At 32.1% G+C, this 21,243-nt stretch overlaps 1 protein-coding gene across 1 annotated transcript; it reads left to right on the top strand.

The window, feature by feature from the left end:
* The first annotated feature begins 10,669 nt into the window (after positions 1–10,669).
* Positions 10,670–21,030, top strand: LOC132756083 (coatomer subunit epsilon-like). Its single transcript, XM_060747069.1, has 11 exons — positions 10,670–10,855; positions 13,788–13,951; positions 14,366–14,468; positions 15,110–15,159; positions 15,547–15,600; positions 16,317–16,398; positions 17,045–17,200; positions 18,279–18,347; positions 18,815–18,889; positions 19,663–19,729; positions 20,366–21,030. The coding sequence occupies exons 1-10, from the start codon at positions 10,757–10,759 to the stop codon at positions 19,714–19,716; spliced, it is 906 nt and encodes a 301-aa protein (XP_060603052.1). The 5' UTR covers positions 10,670–10,756; the 3' UTR covers positions 19,717–19,729; positions 20,366–21,030.
* The last annotated feature ends 213 nt before the right edge of the window (positions 21,031–21,243 follow it).

Here is a 21,243-nt window from a genome sequence, read left to right as displayed (position 1 = left end):
AAACTCTTGCGCTGGCCGAACATCTTCGAATAATGGTCGGGTTATTCCCGAATAAAAGGTTTGTCGAATTTAAACCGGGGGTCGGACTGATATATAACTTATTTGCAAATTTACTGTTTACATTTATACATTATGTTCCCTTTTTGTTAAACTTTTTTAAATATTTATTTAATTTGGGGAAGAGGTGTAATGATGGTTTGTTACTTCTAGGAAATGGATTTATTATTTAGAACTTTGGTCTGTAACAGACAACTAGATTGAAAAGATTTTCCTTCTTTCCTACCGTTACATCCAGACATGAGTCTGTAGAAAATTTTCGGGTTTGGCGGGGGCATTAATGAAAAATTTTACATTTGAGGGTGGATTTTGATTATTCAGTAATAACCTTTAATTTAAATTTAAATTTTTTTGGTTCTCCTCCTTTTTTAAAATACAGTGTAAAAACCTGGTCCTTTTAAAAGATTTTTTTTAAAAAATTTCTGGATAACATATATAAGCATTTTTAGAAAACGATTTTGGAAATTTCTTCTTTTTTTTTTTCATATTTTGAATTTTAACCGTTTCTCAACTTAAAATTTTGTAAGTTTACATAGTGGGCATTACTCCCCCCCACCCAAATGTTTGTCTTCAAAGAAAAAAAAGTTTGTGATTTTGATTGTTTTAACACTTACAACAACGTTTACATTGAAATGACATGTAGCTTAAACTACGTGCCTACCCCCAAATTAATTGCATGGACGGGCACGGAGGTCTTTTCCTCCAACAAGTAAAGCTATAAAGTCTTCCATAAGACCTGTATAGGCGCTGGTGCGACGTAAAACATTGTCACAACAATTATTTCGAAAACAAAATTTTAGCGTAGCAGAAGGTTTAAATGTCTATTCGCCAACTTTTAATTTTAGCTTGTCATTGATTTGTTGTAACTGTGAATGTTTTTTCCAGGGCCAGTATTCCAAAAACAAACAAGGAACCAGAGGAAGGCTTTGATCCATTACCTGTTATCATAGCCAGCAGTTGTTTTTTTTCGTTTGTTCTTGTTGCTGATTTTTATTGTCCGTCATTTATTGGCCTGCGAAAACGGAGGAAAAAACCAAAAGATGGATGGCAAGCAAAGAACATTTTGATAAACACGATATTCAGAGAGGATTACTGATGGGGAGTTTCCAATTTGGAAAAACAGACTTTCTAATCCCGGTTTCCGAGGACGCCTGAAACTTCCCGGCGTGGTTTGTAGCGGAAGTCGTGATGGAGGATCATTTTGGCGAAAAAACTTATCGCCAACTTACAGAAATCCAGGGTTATTGCAACGTCCTTTTGATGTTTGCTTCCAGGCACGGCCTGTCTCTTTCCGTTGGGGCTTCGGAAACCCAAAAATAAACCTGTCTCTGATAGTAATACGCACGTTTTATGATTACCCAAATAGCCCACAGTAGCACAAAAAGACCCCTCATTTATTACCTAGTTTAAAAAAAAGGGAAAAGGCGAAACGTCCCATATTCGCACGCCACGGGGGGTCAAAACATTGACATTCCCCAATACCTCTGACTATGTCTGACAGTACGAACAGTTCAATAGCACTAGCGAATCAGGCCATGAGGGGCATCTCCAACAGATTGATAAAGTTGAAACCTCATTTCCTTCAAGTTGCAGATGTCAGTGTGGATCCAGAAACAAATCCGGATAATTAGATGTTCAATACTACATGGTGTAATTATGTTCCTTGTATAGCTACATTCTGTATATTACATATACAAATAATAAAATCTCTATATTAGAAAACTCTAACATTAATGTATTGTAAAATTTTTGAATTTACAAATGGCTAAAGAATTTCCCTTTTTAGAAGAGTTACTATGAGTGTTTATTATTGGCGACATGAATGTAATTTGTGTCGGCATTTATTTTGAAAATTTTGATTTTATTTGTGTAAAGCTGGTTAATATTAAATTGTTGCTTGACTATATCGGCGGTGAATAATAAAACATGTTTTTTTTGTGGTGCGTTGATTGATTTCAAATGACTGGGGTTTTCCAAGTACATGTGTATATAACTTGAAGGTTACATGATAACAGCCATAATTATAATCACATCTGCGAATGTGTCAAAGTTCAAAATTTTACCAGTTCATGTTAAATGTTGAAAAGTGTTTAAGCCGATGCTAAAGGACTAGGGTAGTAGCTTGCAATTACCACTACCATCCGTGAACAGGCTCTCAATCAATCCGACCCTGCAGCAATTTCAATTTTGCCTTGTTGGACTTTCTTTAGATATTCTGTTTTTCTCTATTTTATTGAAGTGTAAAGATGGTTAATTTTAGCTTCCTTAGTTTATTGCAACATCGTTAAATTATGATATATAGTAAAATTATATTATAGAATGATATACATGTTTAAAAAGTAATACTAGTATATACACTCTGAAGTTTTAATGATTTGAAGCTATTGGACTACTTACGATAAATTCGTACACTGGTTATTGTTAACATTTTCTTTCACTTATCATCGATAAGAATATTTTTTAATCTTAAAAATGCTTGCAATCACATATCTCTTTTGATTGTAGTATAGTCACAGATTCATACCTAACATTGTACCATTTTCTCATGAATTTATGACTGTCCTTTCACTCTATGCAATAAATTATTTTATTATAAATAAAAGTATACACTATGCATCATGTTTTTGTTGTTGTTTTTTTCATGCGCGCGTGCGTGTGTTTGTGTATGCCTGTGTGTGGTCATTTAGATCAATAGTGTTATGGTGATAACTGACCATCGGTCATTCAGACAATAGTAAAGATACAACCGTTACACTCGATGGCTCTGATGAATCTCTATATAAATGAAGTTTTAAACACACTCAGATTTCTCTTTTCTAAGTGTTTTAGTAACATCGGGAAAATGACGTTTTTAGAATCGAGACATCTAGTTAAAAATTGTTACATTCAATCAAACTTGAGCTCTACAAAACTTTCAACAGGGTTTTTATCCCAAAACCAAATGCCAATGCTTATATATGAAATATATAGAAAAATTGATGAAATAAAATGCGTACATTTGTGTGATGTCCTATAGACTAATGTTATAATGTATGTGAGACCACCATAGTATATATATATGTTGTATGTAATATGATACGGGGACTTCCGGAAAAACATGGAACCTTAGTAAACACGATTAAAGCAGAAACATAGTTGTTATCAATTAATATCCACCATTAGGACTTATCATCTGGCGACGAGGATAAAAACAAACAAAACGGAATTACTTATATAATATTTGGATATATTTTTCATGTGTTAATTGATGGATTAAGACGTTAACCATGAACAATTTACCAGCATTTCCAAGTTTTGATCTTGAAACGGATAAATCCAATGCAGGCACGCGTTGGGAGAAATGGATTGGGCGCCTCGAAAATTTATTTGTGGGGATGAAAATATCAAACGCTGACCAGAGAAGAGCATTATTACTACATTACGCCGGAGAAAAAAGTGTACGACATCTATGACGTAGAGAAAAAGGACAGTGCAGCGACTTATGACGCAACGAAAAAAGGTACTTAGCGACTATTTTGCTCCCAGAAAGAACGTTTCAAATTGAAATTTACAACTTTAGATCATACAAGCAATTAGAAGCACAAACGATTGATGAATATGTGACTGAGTTAAGAACTTTTGGCAAAGAACTGTGCATTCGCAGACATTGACAATGAAATTTTACAACAAGTGATACAACATGGCCGCTCAAATCAACTCAGAAGAAGAGCGTTACGTGAACCAGATAAAAAACTCGATGACATTATTACAATGGACGTATGTTTGAACAATCAGATATGCAAGCATCCGCAATGGAAAATTCAGAAAATTCTAGATCTGTACACAAGGTTTCAAAGTTCAATAGTAGAACACGAGGACGAGCGCCGATGCCTCATGGCCGTGGGAACAGTAGAGGGTCGTATGCAAATTTTGGAGGTCGTGGGAAATATGGTCCGAAGAACCAATCGAATCAACGAAGTAGACCACGTGATGGTGCGTCAGCCAATACTTGCAGAAAATGTGGTTATGAATTCCCGCACAGAGATAAGCCGTGGCCCAGCCACAGGTAAAACCTGCAATGTATGCAAGAAACCTAATCATTTCGCGCGCTGCTGTTTAGCGCCGAAATATCAGCATGTCAAAGAGGTCAGCGATAACGCCAGCAGTTCGCTACAGTTCGATTCGGAAGAGGAGTACCTCTATAACATCACAGTGAAAAATGTCGGTAAACAAAAAGGATCAAAAACGCCCAAAACACAGATAAAAGTCAACGATAAAACGATTACAGCTACAATAGACAAAGGATCAAGTGTGAATATACTAGATGAAACCACGTATGATTACTTAGGAAAACCTAAAATAAAAACAAAAGGGCTACCAAATTTACTTCCATACGGAGGGGGAAGTGCATTAAACGTAAAGGGCTGTGTGAATTTAACGGTCGAAAAGAACAGAAAATACACAGTAACACCATTTTATATTGTGAAAGGAAATTATGGAGCTCTATTAGGGTGTGAAACATCATGTGAATTAGAAATAATAAAAATAAACCAAGGGATAACGGCCAATATGGAAGATAAATATCAAGGAATTTATGACGGTATTGGGAAGTTAAAAGGACAAAAAGTCAAATTACACATAAACCGTGATGTAAAACCTGTAGCGCAGAGTAATCGACGTACGCCATTTCATTTAAGAAAGAAAGTTCAAAAGGAAATTGAAAAGCTACTTGAAAATGGCATCATAGAAGAAGTTAAAAATGAATCAACACCATGGGTGTCACCGATTGTCACCCCACCGAAGAAAAATGGAGATGTAAGGTTATGCATAGACATGAGAGAGGCAAACAAAGCTATTGAAAGAGAACGGCATCCAATGCCAACAATACCAAAATGAGGACACGCGTGCAGACGAAATAGCACGAAGAAATGATGAGTTATCAAAAGCAAAATCAAAACAATACGAGGACCAGCGAATGAACGCACGAGAACGAAACATTAACGTCGGAGACAGAGTTTTACTTAGAAACGAAACACCAAGAAAGTCAAATACAATGTATAATCCAGTCCCATATAAAGTTATAAACAAAAAGGGACCAATGATAAGTGTTCGAAATGATGAAGGACATTGTATCACCAGGAACTCATCTGTTATGAAAACAGTAGATCCAGACTTAATGGGGAATACGCCTAAACAGCACGGGGAAAGCGATATTGAGGACTATCAGGGGGAGGAACTCGCTGAAAGACAAAACACGAGTTATGCGGCAAGGCCAGCACGAGATAGTCGTCCGCCCGCATATTTAAAAGATTTTGTAAGTTAGATTATTGGTTCCACAGTGAAAATGGGCATAATAAACCCAGCAGGTCACGCGATCTGCCATGCGAGTTTAATAAGTGTATACATCATGGATATATTTTATGTAATTAGATTCTCAATAGAAAAATTAATACGTAATAGCGCAATAGTAACATGACACCTTATATACGGCAACATGATTTAAATGACAATTTTTAAAGTACATTGAAGTTCTAATATAGTGTGGACATTAACAATGCATTTAACAACAAATATTTAAGAGAAAAATAAACAAATTATCAGATTTAGAACAAAATAAATATTCATGTTTGTATAGTGTAAATGTTCGATATTGCTCATGTAGTGGATATATTTAGATACTGCAGACTATAGTAAAACTGACCTAGAACTGACCTACAAACGATTGGAATGTGTTAACAGCCATGAGTGAACATTTCTAAAAAAAAAGAAAAAAAAAAGTTTGGATGAATTTTACAGTTAGATTCATTATATGTATTCCATCGTAATCAAATAATTGTAAGAATAGTTTATCATGTTTAGTAATATCAGTTTACATAACTATAATATAATATTTTCATAATTCATATCGTAATGATTTAAGCATTTTGATTGTTCAATTTAAAACTGATGTTTTATATCTAACTTGAGGAGGGATGTGATGTCCTATAGACTAATGTTATAATGTATGTGAGACCACCATAGTATATATATATGTTGTATGTAATATGATACGGGGACTTCCGGAAAAACATGGAACCTTAGTAAACACGATTAAAGCAGAAACATAGTTGTTATCAATTAATATCCACCATTAGGACTTATCAATTTGTATTTCATTTTCCGTATTTTCACTATAAAAAATATTTTTCACTGCAGTGAAACACATTTTCCGCATTTTCACTCGTGTCTTGCCGGACTAATTTCTTCTAAATTCAGCGAATAAAAAATTTAAAGGAAAGTCTTTCAAAATGTTATGTCAAAAAAGAGAAAAAAATGTATATAATAAACAGAAAATTAAAGTTTTTGTCTATTAATACATGATTTATTTTCATCTTGCGGTATAAAAAATATTATATTTCACTTGTGGCTACCGCCACTCATGACATATTTATTTTTTATATCCTCTATATATTATACATAAAAATTAATATGAACATGATGTCAGTTTTTTTTCCAATAATAAATCTTTTTTGTTACTTTACACCCAGCAAAGGGGCGTCCGTGGCCGAGTGGTTAAGGTCGTTGACTTCAAACCACTTGCCCCTCACCGCTGTGGGTACGAATCCCGACAGGGACCTAGGATTCTTTCATGTGAGGAAGCTATCCAACTAGCTTACGGAACGTCGGTGGTTCTACTCAGGTGCCTGTTCGTGCCTGAAATAATGCACGGAAGGGCACCTGAGGTATTCCTCCACCAGTAAAGCTGGAACGTCGCGATATGACCTATACTGTGTCGATGTGACGTCTACATTCTACAACGGTTTCAGTTCAAATTCATTGTGTAAGTTTTCCTGCCACAATTGATTATAGTTATATAAAAATGTCCCAACAATTAGTTGATATATCAAAATAAGATACGCTTTACTCTGAAAATATACATTGCCTTGAGCAGTTTTTGCCATATGGCAATTCTATCAACAGAATCAAAGGCTTTACGGAAATCTATAAATAACAATATAAATATTTACCCCTTGATAAATAAAAATCAACCAACATTTTCAGAGAAAATATATGATTTAATGCACCGTACTTTTTTCTTAAACCAGCTTGCTCTTCACACAAAATATCATATGACTCTAGATACTTGTTCAGACGGTTATTTAATACAGTAGTAAAGAGTTTACCAAACCAATGCCCCCGTAATTTTCAGGGTCATTTAAATCACCCTTATATATTTTTATACAATGGTAAAATCACTCTTTTACTCCATATCGCTGGGAAAATACACGCAGAGTCAAGAATAATATCAAACAATTTGCGAAACGTAGGAAATATAACAACAGAACTTTTCAAATACTCATGCAAAATGTTGTCAAAAACTGACGACGCTTTACCATTCTTTAAAGATTTTATGGCTGATGAAACTTCTGATTCGGAATATGGTGCATTCAACTCTTCATTTAATAACTGAATGTCTTCAAGATTGACCTCATCATACTGTGTGTCAACATCATTTACATTCTGATTAAGCTCACTAAAATGCCCATAAAATACCTCACTAGAAATTTTATTCAAAACAGTTTTAACGATCAACTGGAAAACCCAGGTCAAGTAAATTTTTACGATTTAATGCATCAGTTATATCATTACTAAAGTATTCTGTTACAACGTAAATGTCAAAATCAGTAAAATCAGACAAAACACCACTTCTTGCATTAAAATCACCAACAATACAACAAGAAGCGTTATCATATATAGAAGAAATTTCTACAATAGAATTAAAAATTTCAAGCGAACTATAACGTGACTGTTCAGGGCACAATTCCAAAAATACAATTATCATATTTGAATCTAAACCAAAGAAAGTTTTCACAACCAAAATCAAGAAAGCAAATAGAATCTATTAAGAAGTTTTGACAAAAACGCCAACACCCCCAGATTTGGTCTTGGCACAAGATCTGTTTATAGAAAGAGTAGCCATTAACATAAATTTCATCATATATTGATCAAGTTTTGTTTCTGCTACACACAAATGTCATACTTTTCAATAAAACTGATGAGGTCAGGTTTTCTCAATTTCGTGCTTAATCCAAAAACATTTATAAATGGCAATTCTGATTTTATTACTAGTAGTATCAAAAAGAGAACAATAAGCATGGTCATGTATAAAACTATATTTTATACATTCATTAGTTAAAGAACTACCCTCACTTGTCAAACAAAATTAGAACTGTGAGCATTACAAACTTTGGCATTATTTTGCAGTGAATAAGAAGAATAACTATCTTTAAAGCAATGAAAACAAGAAGAACAATTTTCAAATTCAAAGTTTGAACAAGAACAATCAGAGTTAGTGTCATTGCAACAATTTGCAGACCTTCCACTGCCAGGGTCTAGTCTCTTTCTCCTCGTCCCCCTATTCTAAAGACTTTAAACCCAAAGCTGCCAGGTTGGCCTCAACATTTATGTGAAAGATGTCATCTGGAGAAGAAATAACCCTCCTTTCCTTCACATTCTAGATTGGATTGTCATATGTGCAGTGAATGTTTCCTTCTCTTTTAAACACGCTGGAGACGTTTCAAGCCTTCTGAAATAAATAAACACATTCTTAAATTTGACAGTTTTCTTCATTAATCTTTTATGCTTGAAAACTTCATACACTTTAGAGCGCGACAAGAAACGCACAATGATTTGTGGTTTACCATTACTAGTTTTGATTTGGTGACAAGTACTAATATCTGCAGTACAAAATACTTTGTCTGTGCGAACACCAGCAGCAGCTTGAAACGAACTGGACTGAGACATCATTACTGGACTAGATCTACCAGGAAACAACTCTGCACAGAGAATGGCTATTCTTTCAAGATTTCAAGATTTTATTCAATACTGTCATGGTTCATAAGAACGCGTGACATAAAATATAAAATTGTGAACATGTATCAACCGGAATACAGAAAAATATACATAAAAATATACATAGAACAGGAGAATGAATGACAATTATATTGTACCCATAAGATAAAATAAAGATATGACTAGATTCTCAATAATAACTGGAATTTATGCTCCAATAACATTATTTCTATATGAGACTAATGATACACCATTATACTTATTATTTGCATGTCGTAATTATTTCTTTACAAAATAAAGCAAGGTCTTTTTTGGATGTGACTTGTTTTTACTATTCATAAGATCTTCAAACTTCCATGCATTAGGATACCTATTATAATACGGTTAAATAAATTTAAGTCTACTATTTACAAAAATGTGAACAATTAATAAGCTAAAGATAGTGAAATTCGGTACCCAGTCGGTTTGACTCACGTACATAAAGTACATATACATGTAAGTAGACTTCACTCTCTATATAGGAATCTACCTTTCTCAATTGGCATTTTATGATTCATACATCTAAATTTTAACAAGGCTGAAGACAATTGCCAAGGAAGTATGTTAAAATAATCTTCGAATACAAAACTCTGATTTATATAAACGGTAGTTAAAAATTTAATCATTTGCTTAAAGATTGGACATCACTGCTCCAACTTTTTGGATAAACTGATCTCGAAGTCTGGACTTAACTAGACTATTAAACGGGTTGGGTACAGATTGACTTAACCAATTATTTGATAACCCAAGTTTGTCCAAAGTATCCTTAACAAAAGAAAGCCATGGTAATTCAGTTCTATATCTAACATATACTGAGTACGCAGTATATATATCTTATATAAAATATTACAAATCTTATCATCTTTGTAGTTAGTTAATAATTCTACTTTTTAGTTGAAAAGATATCGGAGTTACACTAAGTTCACCATATAACATACAATTGGGAGTACTTTGCTAGAGGTTAAGTATAATTTTGTAAAATTACAGCTGAAACTGATCGAAATACTTTAAATTTTCTATTCCCAAACAAGAGCCATACCAAAGAATAGGAACAATCGTTGTGTGGATCTGTAGATCTACAGATAGTAACAATTTTCTAGCTTTATTATCAGAGAGAACATAGCTTTCTTCGCTTGATCAATAAGACGTTTTCTAGTTTTAACAAATTTACCATTTTCGATAAATTAAATAAGAAAAATCATGTACTTATTCTAGGTTCTAATTATCAAAAGAAAATAGAGGTGCGTCTTCCGTACGATTCCTGTCCCTAGAAAATATTACAACCTTTGTTTTTGCAGAGTTCACTTTTAAATTCCAAACATTACAATATTCTAGCATAGCATTTAATGCAGTCTGAAGCTCATCTGCATTTTCTGCTAAAATTATGATGGTATCATCAGCATAAAGGAGCAGAAAGAGTCTAAAACACCTCTAAATCCTTATTACTTAATAAGCTTTTCATATCATCAGCAAGTGTATATAGACCAGCATATTTATCAGACATAAACTGTGTAAGATCATTTAGAAATAATGAAAACAACACGGGTGAAAGATTTTCACCTTGTCTTACGCCAGCATTACTTGCCAAAGAAAATGAAATTTTACACATGTATGACTTTGCTTTATCATATATATTATGCAAAATTTTCAAAAAAATACCACTAATATAATTCTTTGCAGTATATATTTTCTTTGTCGAACTTTTTTACCTTTGCTGTATTTTAATTGCAAACGTACACCTTAGACGCTTATAAAATATAAACTGAAACAAGCGTCTGTTAACCATTGTACACGCAAACAAAATTGACAACCCGATTTTTAACAGGAAATAAATATATTTTTTGAAGTTATGGCAGATAAAGAAGGTGTTGATCAATTATTTGAAATAAAAACTAATTTCTACATCGGAAATTATCAACAATGTATCAATGAAGCTCAAAGAATAAAGGTATTATTTTTTTATGATGTAGCCTTGTTCGGTTATGACCAAAATTCGGACAGCGACAAGAAAAACACACATTTGTAGATATCATTGGTTTTGAATATTTTCATATCACATTGATGCTGTTGCTACATTTAGGATAACTTGTTTTATCTGTTACTTTTGGTCTAAGTTGGTCTCTAGCACTACAGATCTGTAGTCCAATATTTTAGAGGTTACAGACTTGTTATATCCGGTGTTTGGACTTTACAAAGACCAAAGGTGAAACGTCCAGGAGGTGTAAAGTCCTGAAATCGGATATAAGATTTCAGGACTTTACACCGTGACCCAAATTCGGCGTTCTCCTAAATTCGGCGATGTTTTGTTTTTCATCATTCACACGAGATTTCAGAGGTGAAGGTCAATCATGTTTATGTCCCACGGTCTATTTTTACAACTCCAGTGATTTTCTGCGCTAAATATGGAGATACGGCTGGTAAACATTAAAAATTGTACATGACATGGAGAAAATTGTGTGTTTTACCTGATGCAATTTCAAGTTTATCTATACTTCCCTCTATTTGATTGATATTGTTGCTTAAAATAATTTGACAGTCGCCATTTTTTTTCTAATATTACACTAACTATTTTTACTGCCGATCTAGGTCAACATACTACGTCACAATCCCGCCAAAATAAAAAAATTACTGCAACCAATCAGAATCGCCGAATTTAGGTGACGTATTCAGATCGTAGTAAGATTTTACATCAGCCATATTTGTTTATATCTTGCAACCGCTGAACGATTACATTGTTAGAAATGAACTTAAAGTAACTTTTAAATATTTGTAGTAAAATTATATCAAGTATAATTATAGATTACTGTAGTTTATTGAAAATGCCGTTGACATTTGTTCTTATATCGCCAAATTTGGGTTACACCGGGATAGTTTTATGTCGGTCAAGCCTGACGTCTAATAGTTATTGCTCATAAACGCATAGCATCATGAAAAAATCAAATATTGTCTATTGTCCTGCCTTTCAAGCTTTATTCAAAAGCTTTTCTTCTTTTCTTTCACATTTATGCTCAATCATCAACCAAAACTCTCAAAAAAGGTAGTTATCAATTTAAAATAAAATATAAACATCAATCTCTTTTAGTCTATCAGCCATACTGGTTAAGTAAGGTGTTTTACAGATTGGTTCCAAATTTTTTAACTGAAAAATATATTCGATCATGCTGACGGTGCATGGGCAATTATTTCGTTAAAAAAAATAATCCGTTAAAATGTTCTGAATCAGTTAAACGCTGCATTTGAATTAGCCAATCAGATTTCGCGCACTGAATGGTGGCCATTTGTTTATCGGCTGTATAAGGAATTTAATGATATGAGAGGATTTAATCATGATTTTTCGGATGTGACAGTTTAATTATTTTGTCAAAAGGTATTTTTTTTTTAGTTTTGTTCATAAATCGGTCAAAATTAATGTAAATACATGCTGTCTTATTGTTTTTTCGTTCCTCCCGATTTTCTGGCGGAACGTGCTATGGGTTTTTGAGCAATTTCGATGATGTTGCTTTGCCCAGAAGCAAAAATATCTCAAAGCGACGTCATATTTATAGGACTATACAGATCTGTAGAGCTGTCATAATTGATTCAGTGCAAAGCATATCTATCAGATAACAAATATGGAACAAACATGGAAACTTGCCTCTGTATATGTTTTGGGTGAATTTTTGTAATTTCTAGATATTCGATGAATAAGTGAAAATTATCAATTTTTTAAAATGTAAGTCGATTATTGGTCGACAAAAAAATATCAACCATACATCAATATTGTTACTATCAATGACAGCTTATAGGTCTGTACAAGCAAGGACATTCAGATGATACATAGATTTGCCGGTGCATAGAAAAATCAGAAAGCACCAGATAGCACCGAATAACTGGAAAGCACTCAAATTTCGCTTTAAAACACATAAAAACTCAATTTTATGAATGTTTAAGTGATACCAATTGATTTATTATGCCAAAATCATCATATATAAATGTGAGTTTTTTTGTAGTTTATCATTTATTATATGACTGTTCAGGAATATAGAATAGATATTTCAAGTGCTTTAAGGTCACTTTCAAAATCAAACATGTGTACATTACTGAAATTAATAGCAAACTCTAGAATGAAAAATTAAGCTTAAATGATTATTTTAATTGGTGTTTTTTGTTATGTATCCATTTATTAGTTCAAAATCAGTAGCATTATATGGTTCATTGACAAAATTTGTCATTGCTTTAAAGATGTTTGCATAATATTGATTAATGACTGCTTTCCTGTCCTGTGAGAAAAATTATACATCACCGAAAAGCACAACGTTTCCTTCTTAAAGCATATTTAAACACATTGTTGTATCCATTCCTTATTCAAATGTGTTGTAAGTGTATCTATTTGATATTGTATATTTCTGTTTGTGAATTTATCTTATTGATTATATCTTTAAGTTCAGAAAATAATATAACTGGACAAGCAACTAATAACTGCATGTAAATAAAATGTCTTAAATTGATGTCCAATTGACAGCAGATCAATCATTAAACAGAGTGTTTAAATCATTATAATTTATGTAATTGTAAAGAAATATGTGGATGAATTTTCATATCATCCTGTTAAGACTATTTAAATACAAAGGACTATTGAAATCTTATGCCAGTTGGCAATGATGATGAAATTTTTCATGTGTCATTTAATGTCATGTTTTCTAGCTCTACTTTACAGTAAGTCTACTGGACATATGAGACATTAGCAAAGTTTGTTTTGTTTGTATAAGATATTAAAAAAAATAATCACTAACTATGATGTATATTAAATGACAAATCTAGGGTTCATGAATGCATACCTGTAGTCAGCACCCAGTCCTACATTGACCAATAGCCAGATTATGATTGTTTTAAATTTTCAGCCCTCCAATCCTGATGTCCGTACAGAGAAGGATGTGTTATTATACAGAGCTTATATAGCACAGAAGAAATATGGTGTCGTTCTGGACGAAATCAGGTCATCCCAGTCAGATGAACTACAGGCAGTCCGCACACTGGCAGAATATATGGCTAACGAAAATCAAAGGTAAATTTTACTTGCCAAGCTATTCATGGAGAAATTAATAATTCAGATTGTCTATGATACAAGTTACAACTGATAAAATTATATCATCTTTGTATCATTGTTTGAAGTTTGACCAAGTTGAAATTTAGTCTTAAAAGCATTTAATCCAGTACGGAAGCAATTTGAAGTCTTAAACAGTAAATAATTCAAAGTTTTAAGTGGAACAGGGATGTGGTATGACCTTAAGCGTTCATGTGCTGTTTTACTCAAGCAAGCAAGTAGTCCAGCATCTTAAATTTACAAGGAACTAGATGAAAGAAAAAACTTACCTTTTGTAAACAGTGATATTAAATATAAGAATTTAAACTGTAAGTATTGAACTACATGTGTACCTTCTTTTTCTGACATTGTTACATGAAGGTTTTCTATTTTTAGAGACAAGATTGTGCGAGATTTGGATAGTAAAATGAGTTCAAGTGTGTCTATGTCTAACAATATATTCATGCTAATGGCAGCATCCATCTATTTCCAAGATCAGGTGAGAAAATCTTTGTCAGATCTTAAATTTTATGTATTAAAGCAGAGTCAGATCATTTTGTAAGATATTCTTAAAGGTGGGCATGAAATAGTGCAGTATTTAATAACCCTCTTGTTACAATTTTAACAAAATCATTTAACCTAGAGTATATTTATGAAATGCCTGAAAAAAATTCAACATAGTATGTTATGCACCTGGTTGTCAAGTATTTAATAAAAAATAAATCATTTTTTTAGATTTTAACTAAATCTGCAGATAAAGCCAAGTTATTTTATACAGTGAAGTATTTTGTTGTAAAACATGGATTAATTAATATGTAGATATTGTCTTTTCAAAACAATTTCAGACTCTTTGAACTGCAGAGTAATAGTAATTTATAAATTCAGTTTTTCTTTAAGTGCTATATTGATAATGTTTGTACACAGTACAGGACACATACTTTATTTTTGACTTGGGCTCAACACACCCACCATCATAACATACATTTATTACAATGCATGCATCAAGAAATCATGTTATTATAAATTCAATCAGTTATATTCACATGTAAAGAAATACATACAAAACATGATATAGTTATTTAAATTAATTGAGAGTGTAAAAAATAAGTTATATGATCTATGTAATTTATAATTTTGTAGAACTGTGATGCTGCATTAAGGATTCTCCATTCATCCGAGTCCATTGAATGGTAAGTATGATTTATCTATTACCATGACAACCATGTCCCAACAGTTATGGTTGCTGACTTAAAATGACTTGCACATCACCACTGTAGTTTTAAGTTCCACCATAGACTTTTGATTATTTCATGTGAGGGAGCAATCCAGGTAGCTTTTGGAAAGTTTATGGTTCTACTCAGGTGCCAGCTAGTGCCAGAAAATAACACACCAGTAAAGCTGAATATAGTCATTTGACCTTACTTAAAAAAAACACCACATACTCTTATTTTATCCTTTTCCCACCTGTTTATTTTTACTTTAAAAAACACCGAAAAACCCTTCTTTTATCCTTTTCCCATCTGTTTATTCTTGACACAGTTAAATGTGTTAACATGTGTGTGTTTTCTTATTTTCAGCATGGCATTGACAGTACAGATCTTATTGAAACTTGACCGAGTTGATTTGGCAAAGTAAGTTTTAGATACAAAAAATGCTTTAATTTTTTTTGTGCAATGAAGAAACTTAATTATGTGATTGCCTAAAAGATATTAACAATTAATAAATGCCGAAATATACTTTATTGACTTTTAGAAACAGTTTGAGTGTTAATTTGAAAAAAAATGTATTTTCATTTTACAATTTATACACAGAGTCTTAGTCTATGAATCTAGCTTGCAGTATATGAATAGATTCTTAAATTTGAGGAAAAAAGGTACATACATGTAGTATGTACAGTATAATGATATCAATAAAATGGTTAAATTCTATCATGCATTAAACTTTAAAGTTATCACTTAACTTTTTATGCCTATAGTAAGTGGAGGCATATAGATATACCCTTGTCCTACTGTCGTGCTGTTGGTCTGGAGACTGACAAAACTTGACTGGGGCAACATCCTTTTTTTTGGTTCTTTTCTAACTGGATAATGTTGAACAGTTCATGTTGTAAACAATAATTAACAGATTTTTTTAGATTTATTCTGTGAAAATTTCGTTTTAATTTCTATTGTAATATCAAGGTAGGGTTTAAATTTTTATCAGAATATTACTAGAGGTTATATAGTCTGGCCTTAGGTAGTTTTTCTTAACTGAGAGCAAAATCTCTAGTTAAACTTAATGTGAAGTTTTCAATATTTGTTTATCAAGTTCTAGAATTTTAATCTGATCAGTATTATTTTTCCACCAGGAAAGAATTAAAACGTATGCAGGACACAGATGAAGACAGTATTCTCACCCAGCTTGCCACAGCATGGTTCAATCTAGCTGTCGTAAGTTTTCTTATTATCTAATTCAGTTTTTCACTCAAAGCTTAAATGCTGAAAGAATGAAAGGGCTATTTTACCCTACCAGGCAATGGGCTTACTGTCATCTTAGACTTTGCTATGGTTTTATTGCCTCTTTTAATATATATCATTATTCATAATAATCCACTGAAGATATTCTCTTGAAATATCTGTGCATCCAATTTACTAAGAGATTAAAGAAAAAGATTAGTTAAATTAAAGCACTGTAAATAATTCAAAATAAGTCAAGATTTTATGTTGGCAGAATAATTCAAAATTTTGGTCAATGCTACACTTTGTAAGAAAATTTAAATTTTATAGAATTAACACTTTCATTTTTAATGTGTAAAAAATCTTTCTTTTTAGGTTAAAGTTATGGAATATTTATTTTTTTTCTTTACATCATTGTCTTTCAAATTTGAAAATATTGTTGTGCTCACATTAAGAAAAGTGGAAAAATTAACAAACTAATTTGAATCTGTACACAATTTGTTTAGAATTTGTTTAATAAATTTGAGGATATTCAACAGTTTTATATATTTGGAATAGGCCTATAATTAGCCACTCTCTTTAGCAAAAAGTATCCCTGAAAAGCTAGTGTAAAGAAGAATGAAAAGTAAATTGATTACAGGGAGGGGAGAAGTTCCAGGATGCCTACTATATATACCAAGAGATGGCAGACAAGTTCTCTAGCACACCACTATTGTTGAATGGTCAGGCTGCCAGTTACATGGGTCAAGGACGATTTGATGATGCCGAATCATGCTTACAGGAAGCCCTTGATAAGGTTAGACTTGTCATGTTCAACTAACTTAATATGCTTTCCATCTCTGTTAGATGATCATTTTCATTGGGTTTACATTTAACATACTTGTTGATAAACTTGCCACCTCTATTAACTGCCCACTTGTATAACAGGGTCATGTTCGTCTTCAGGGTTCGTACAGTCTTAAATAGTGCTTAAATTTGAGTCCCTTTCTTAAAAAATGCTTAAAAATGTAAAAAGTCCTTGAATTTGATTACTCTCTTGAAAAGTGCTTAAAAAGTGCTTAAATTTGCTAAAAATGTGCTTGAAAATGATTGAATGACAAAGTGTTGATAAAAATCAACAGTTAACATAATCAAAAGAATGATCCAATTTAGTATTAAAATCAATGAAATATTTTCTCAATGTAACAGTAAGCGGACAAATTGCAGTTGTTTTAAACTAATTTGTATTTGATGCACCCTTTGTTGTTCTTCTATTATAATAACCTTATTTTGGCATTTGATGTCTGTACGAACCATGGTCTTACATGATATATTTTCTACCACTGTTAACGGACCTTTATATATAGGATTCCCTTTCAACTTACTTGATAGACTAACCAATTTTTTCAACTGACCATTTGTTTATCAGATTCCCACTGCATTAGGTGGTTTGCGACCCCTGTTATCTGACGGATTGTTCCTAATTCAACTAACATGATTCATTTACTTTCTCTGTTAACTTCCTACTTGTATAATGGGGTCATGTTCAACTAACTTAATAGAATGACCACATCTGTTAACTGACCTTTGTTAAAGGACCACTTGTATAATAAACTTGCTTTTAATAAGCTTGATTGACCATCTCTGTTAACTGACCGCTTGTATGTTAGATTTTTTTGTTCTAATTTCTTGCTCTTAGATGTGAATTTTAAGAACAGGCAAATGTATGATTTGAAAAGTTTTATAGAGGAGTCATCTTCCTCAGGAAATAATCAGCTACCTAGTGCCTTTTTTCCATCTTATTTCATTAAAAGTTCCTCCAAGCTCTTTCATTTATTAAAGTAGAATATTTTCTTGAATCATTAGTACTCATCTATTTTGTTTTGTTTATACAGGACAGCAATAATCCAGAAACTTTGATCAACCTCATTGTATTGTCACAACATCTTGGTAAAGCACCTGAAGTAAGTCTTGCTCTTAATTTTGTCTAAGCAGAGTTGATATTCTAATAATTGCTCTATATTGTGTTTGACTGCCCTGCAGAGATTTAAAGGGGGCAACATCCGCCATTTAGTTTCTACAAAAAGCTTGCCCTTCTACAAATTTGGCAAGACGTTTAAGGTTGTTGTGTTTTAGGATTGTGGTGTCAAAATGCCAAAATTTATGCCAGGTTATTCTGGTTGGGCTTCAGGTATGTAAAGGCTTGTTTGGCACTTAACTGGTTACACAAACAACATATTTATTCCGTCAAGTTGCAGGAATGTGCAGACTGGTCTGCCTCTTAACTTGTTACACACTATTACACAGGCTGTTTAAAACAATATTAGTCATAGTTAACGTAGTTCTTGTTTAGTCCATTTAATTTGCTTAGGGCATATTGATAAAACTGAAAGTTCATAAATTTTTTGCTAACACAATATTCATCTTTTAGGTGAGTAACAGATATGTCTCTCAACTGAAGGATTCTCATAGAAGTCATCCATTTGTTAAAGATTATATGCAAAAGGTAAGTGTTTCTACAGTCAAATGGGTATTTAACACATAACTGACATAGTTGTTTAAATTACCAGTTTAATAATACAATGTTTTTCATATAAGCCTCAATAGTATGCATTTACTATTCAACAAAACGATTAGCTTTTTAGGGTTAAGTTAGGTCAACAATGTCTGTTTGAAAAAGTGGACAGACCCTTACAAAAGGTAATCTGTCATTGACCAGGGTCAAAGCAAAATATTTTTGGTGTTAGATTTAAACACTGTCTTTTAAGTGACCTATCAATAATTTAAATGATATGTTTACATTTATTTCATAGCAAGTAGTACATCTTATTTAATGAGGTTTTTGTTTTCTCTGTCATCACTACATGTACATAGAAACAAGAAAGTCAAGTTTTGGCCAAAATCATATTAACTGGTTTGGCACTATTTGACCTAAACTGTGTTGTGGGGTCATAAAACAAAACAAAACAAAACATAGAGAATACTTAAATCAAATGTGTTACAATGCATTATATATATAAAATATGTTTTTATCTTATCATATCAAAATGCTCTGCAAATAATTCAAAACTTTCTTTTCAATTACTTGCATCTTGTACTTTTATGTGAACAGGATACAAGATCTATGGTAGTGTAATATATTCGATTGAAAAAAAACTTGTAGTGCTTATCACTGCTTGTTCTAAAAATTCATTAATGTTATTGCTTTTATGTATAAATATGTATGTTTAGAAAATGAATTCCTCTTAGTAATTGTGCCAATGATTTTTTTAATTACAGGAAAATGATTTTGACAGAGTTTGTAAAAATTACAGTGCATCAGTATCTGCATAAAGGTTTTTAATTAGTAAGTATTGCATGAAAGAAGAAATCTAAAATATATTCTTCATATATACATGTAATTGGTAACATTGAAATAATTAAGAATATGTGTGTCTGTAAGTTAAATTGTCGAATTATTATAATTAGTCTGTCAACTTAGCTGAATAGGGAGAACATTGGATTAGTTATCCAAAAGTTGCAGGTTCAATCTTAAGGTGAGGTAAAATTTCTCTGAGACAATTGATCCTGGACATTGAGTGTAATAGTCATTTGTCTCTCACTGGTGCTTTAGAAAGTTTTGTGGGATAAGCCGTTGGTCACTTGTGAAGAAATTGGTGTGTTCTTGTTAGTTATCAAGGAGAGATGGTTTAGGTGGATTGACTGCAGAGATATGGCTAAAAGTGTGTTAAAATTGATGTTAAAATCAGAATAACAAAACAAACTATTATAATTAATACAAGAAAAAGTAGTGAACATGTCGGTGTTTATGTGATAACAGGTCAAGAGGACATCCAGCATTTTTGTATTTCTTTCATAGATCATATCATATACAATTACTTGGCTGCATTTGAAACTTAATTAGTAAAAGGTTAACCAAAAATTAAACACAAGAACTTTATTTCGTCAATGAATTATTAACCAAAACTTTCTTTTGTTTCAGATTTATTTGGATTGTATATAAAGAAGAGCAATCTTATGGTGTACAAAAAAATCTTATTAGGAGATAATGGACCAATGGTGTTAAATTTCAAGGAATTGCATTTTGTATTTCATCATCTAGTAATATAGATGATCAGTCGTTGACCAGCTTTATTGAACTGAGAACATGTCGCCAAACTTTGATGTATGAATTGGCCATTACACCAAACTTTTATCGTGCTTCATTCCTTTCGATATCATACATATACATGTAGGCCCAAATGTGGTAGTAATGTACATTGCTTTAATTGGAGTTTAATAAAGGGGGCAGAATGAAAAAAATAAATCTAAAATATTGGTAAATTAACATTAAAAATTCTTCTAAGCTTTTTGTATCAAATTTTAGTTTCAAATTAAAAGAACATCATGGTATGATAGTGATCAAATGTAATCATACTTGTAGGATTCAATGCAAATGTCCGTGTTCTTTTCTCAACACCAAAAATAATCCAACAGCACAATTTTCAAGGCAAACTATATGACCCATATCAAATGTGGATATTCATTTCATGTTTTGGAAATATGTCAGTGAGGCAATATATTGAATGAAAACGATAGGATTATTTTATATATATTTTGTGTTTAAAAGGGCTTATGATAACAAATAAAATATTGTAATATATGTAATATGATGTTGTTATTTATTAAAGAAAAATTGTTAATAAGTTTGTTTTGGCAATGTGGTAGAAAAGGCTAAGAGAAACCTAGCTTGGAAATAATTATAGGTTATTATAATTTGAAATTTTTTTACAGGGAGCAAATTAATGAGAATATTTTATGCCGTGACCAAGGTCTATGGGTCAATGTTTAAACATGGTATATTTTCATGTCTTTTCCATA

The sequence above is a fragment of the Ruditapes philippinarum genome, unplaced genomic scaffold, assembly GCF_026571515.1.
Source record: "Ruditapes philippinarum isolate M1 unplaced genomic scaffold, ASM2657151v2 ctg10928_1_1_1_1, whole genome shotgun sequence".
NCBI classification, from domain to species: domain Eukaryota; kingdom Metazoa; phylum Mollusca; class Bivalvia; order Venerida; family Veneridae; genus Ruditapes; species Ruditapes philippinarum.
Note: the sequence above shows the minus strand (reverse complement) of the source record. Positions and strands in the feature narration are given on the sequence as shown.

What these genes read in the sequence shown, in the direction of transcription:
- LOC132756083 (XM_060747069.1), top strand. Translation starts at nt 10,757, where the DNA reads ATGGCAGATAAAGAAGGTGTTGATCAATTATTTGAAATAAAAACTAAT. An exon ending in CATGGTTCAATCTAGCTGTC is followed by an intron (nt 16,399 to 17,044) that starts GTAAGTTTTCTT and finishes AATTGATTACAG; the next exon opens with GGAGGGGAGAAGTTCCAGGA. An exon ending in TACAGGAAGCCCTTGATAAG is followed by an intron (nt 17,201 to 18,278) that starts GTTAGACTTGTC and finishes TTGTTTATACAG; the next exon opens with GACAGCAATAATCCAGAAAC.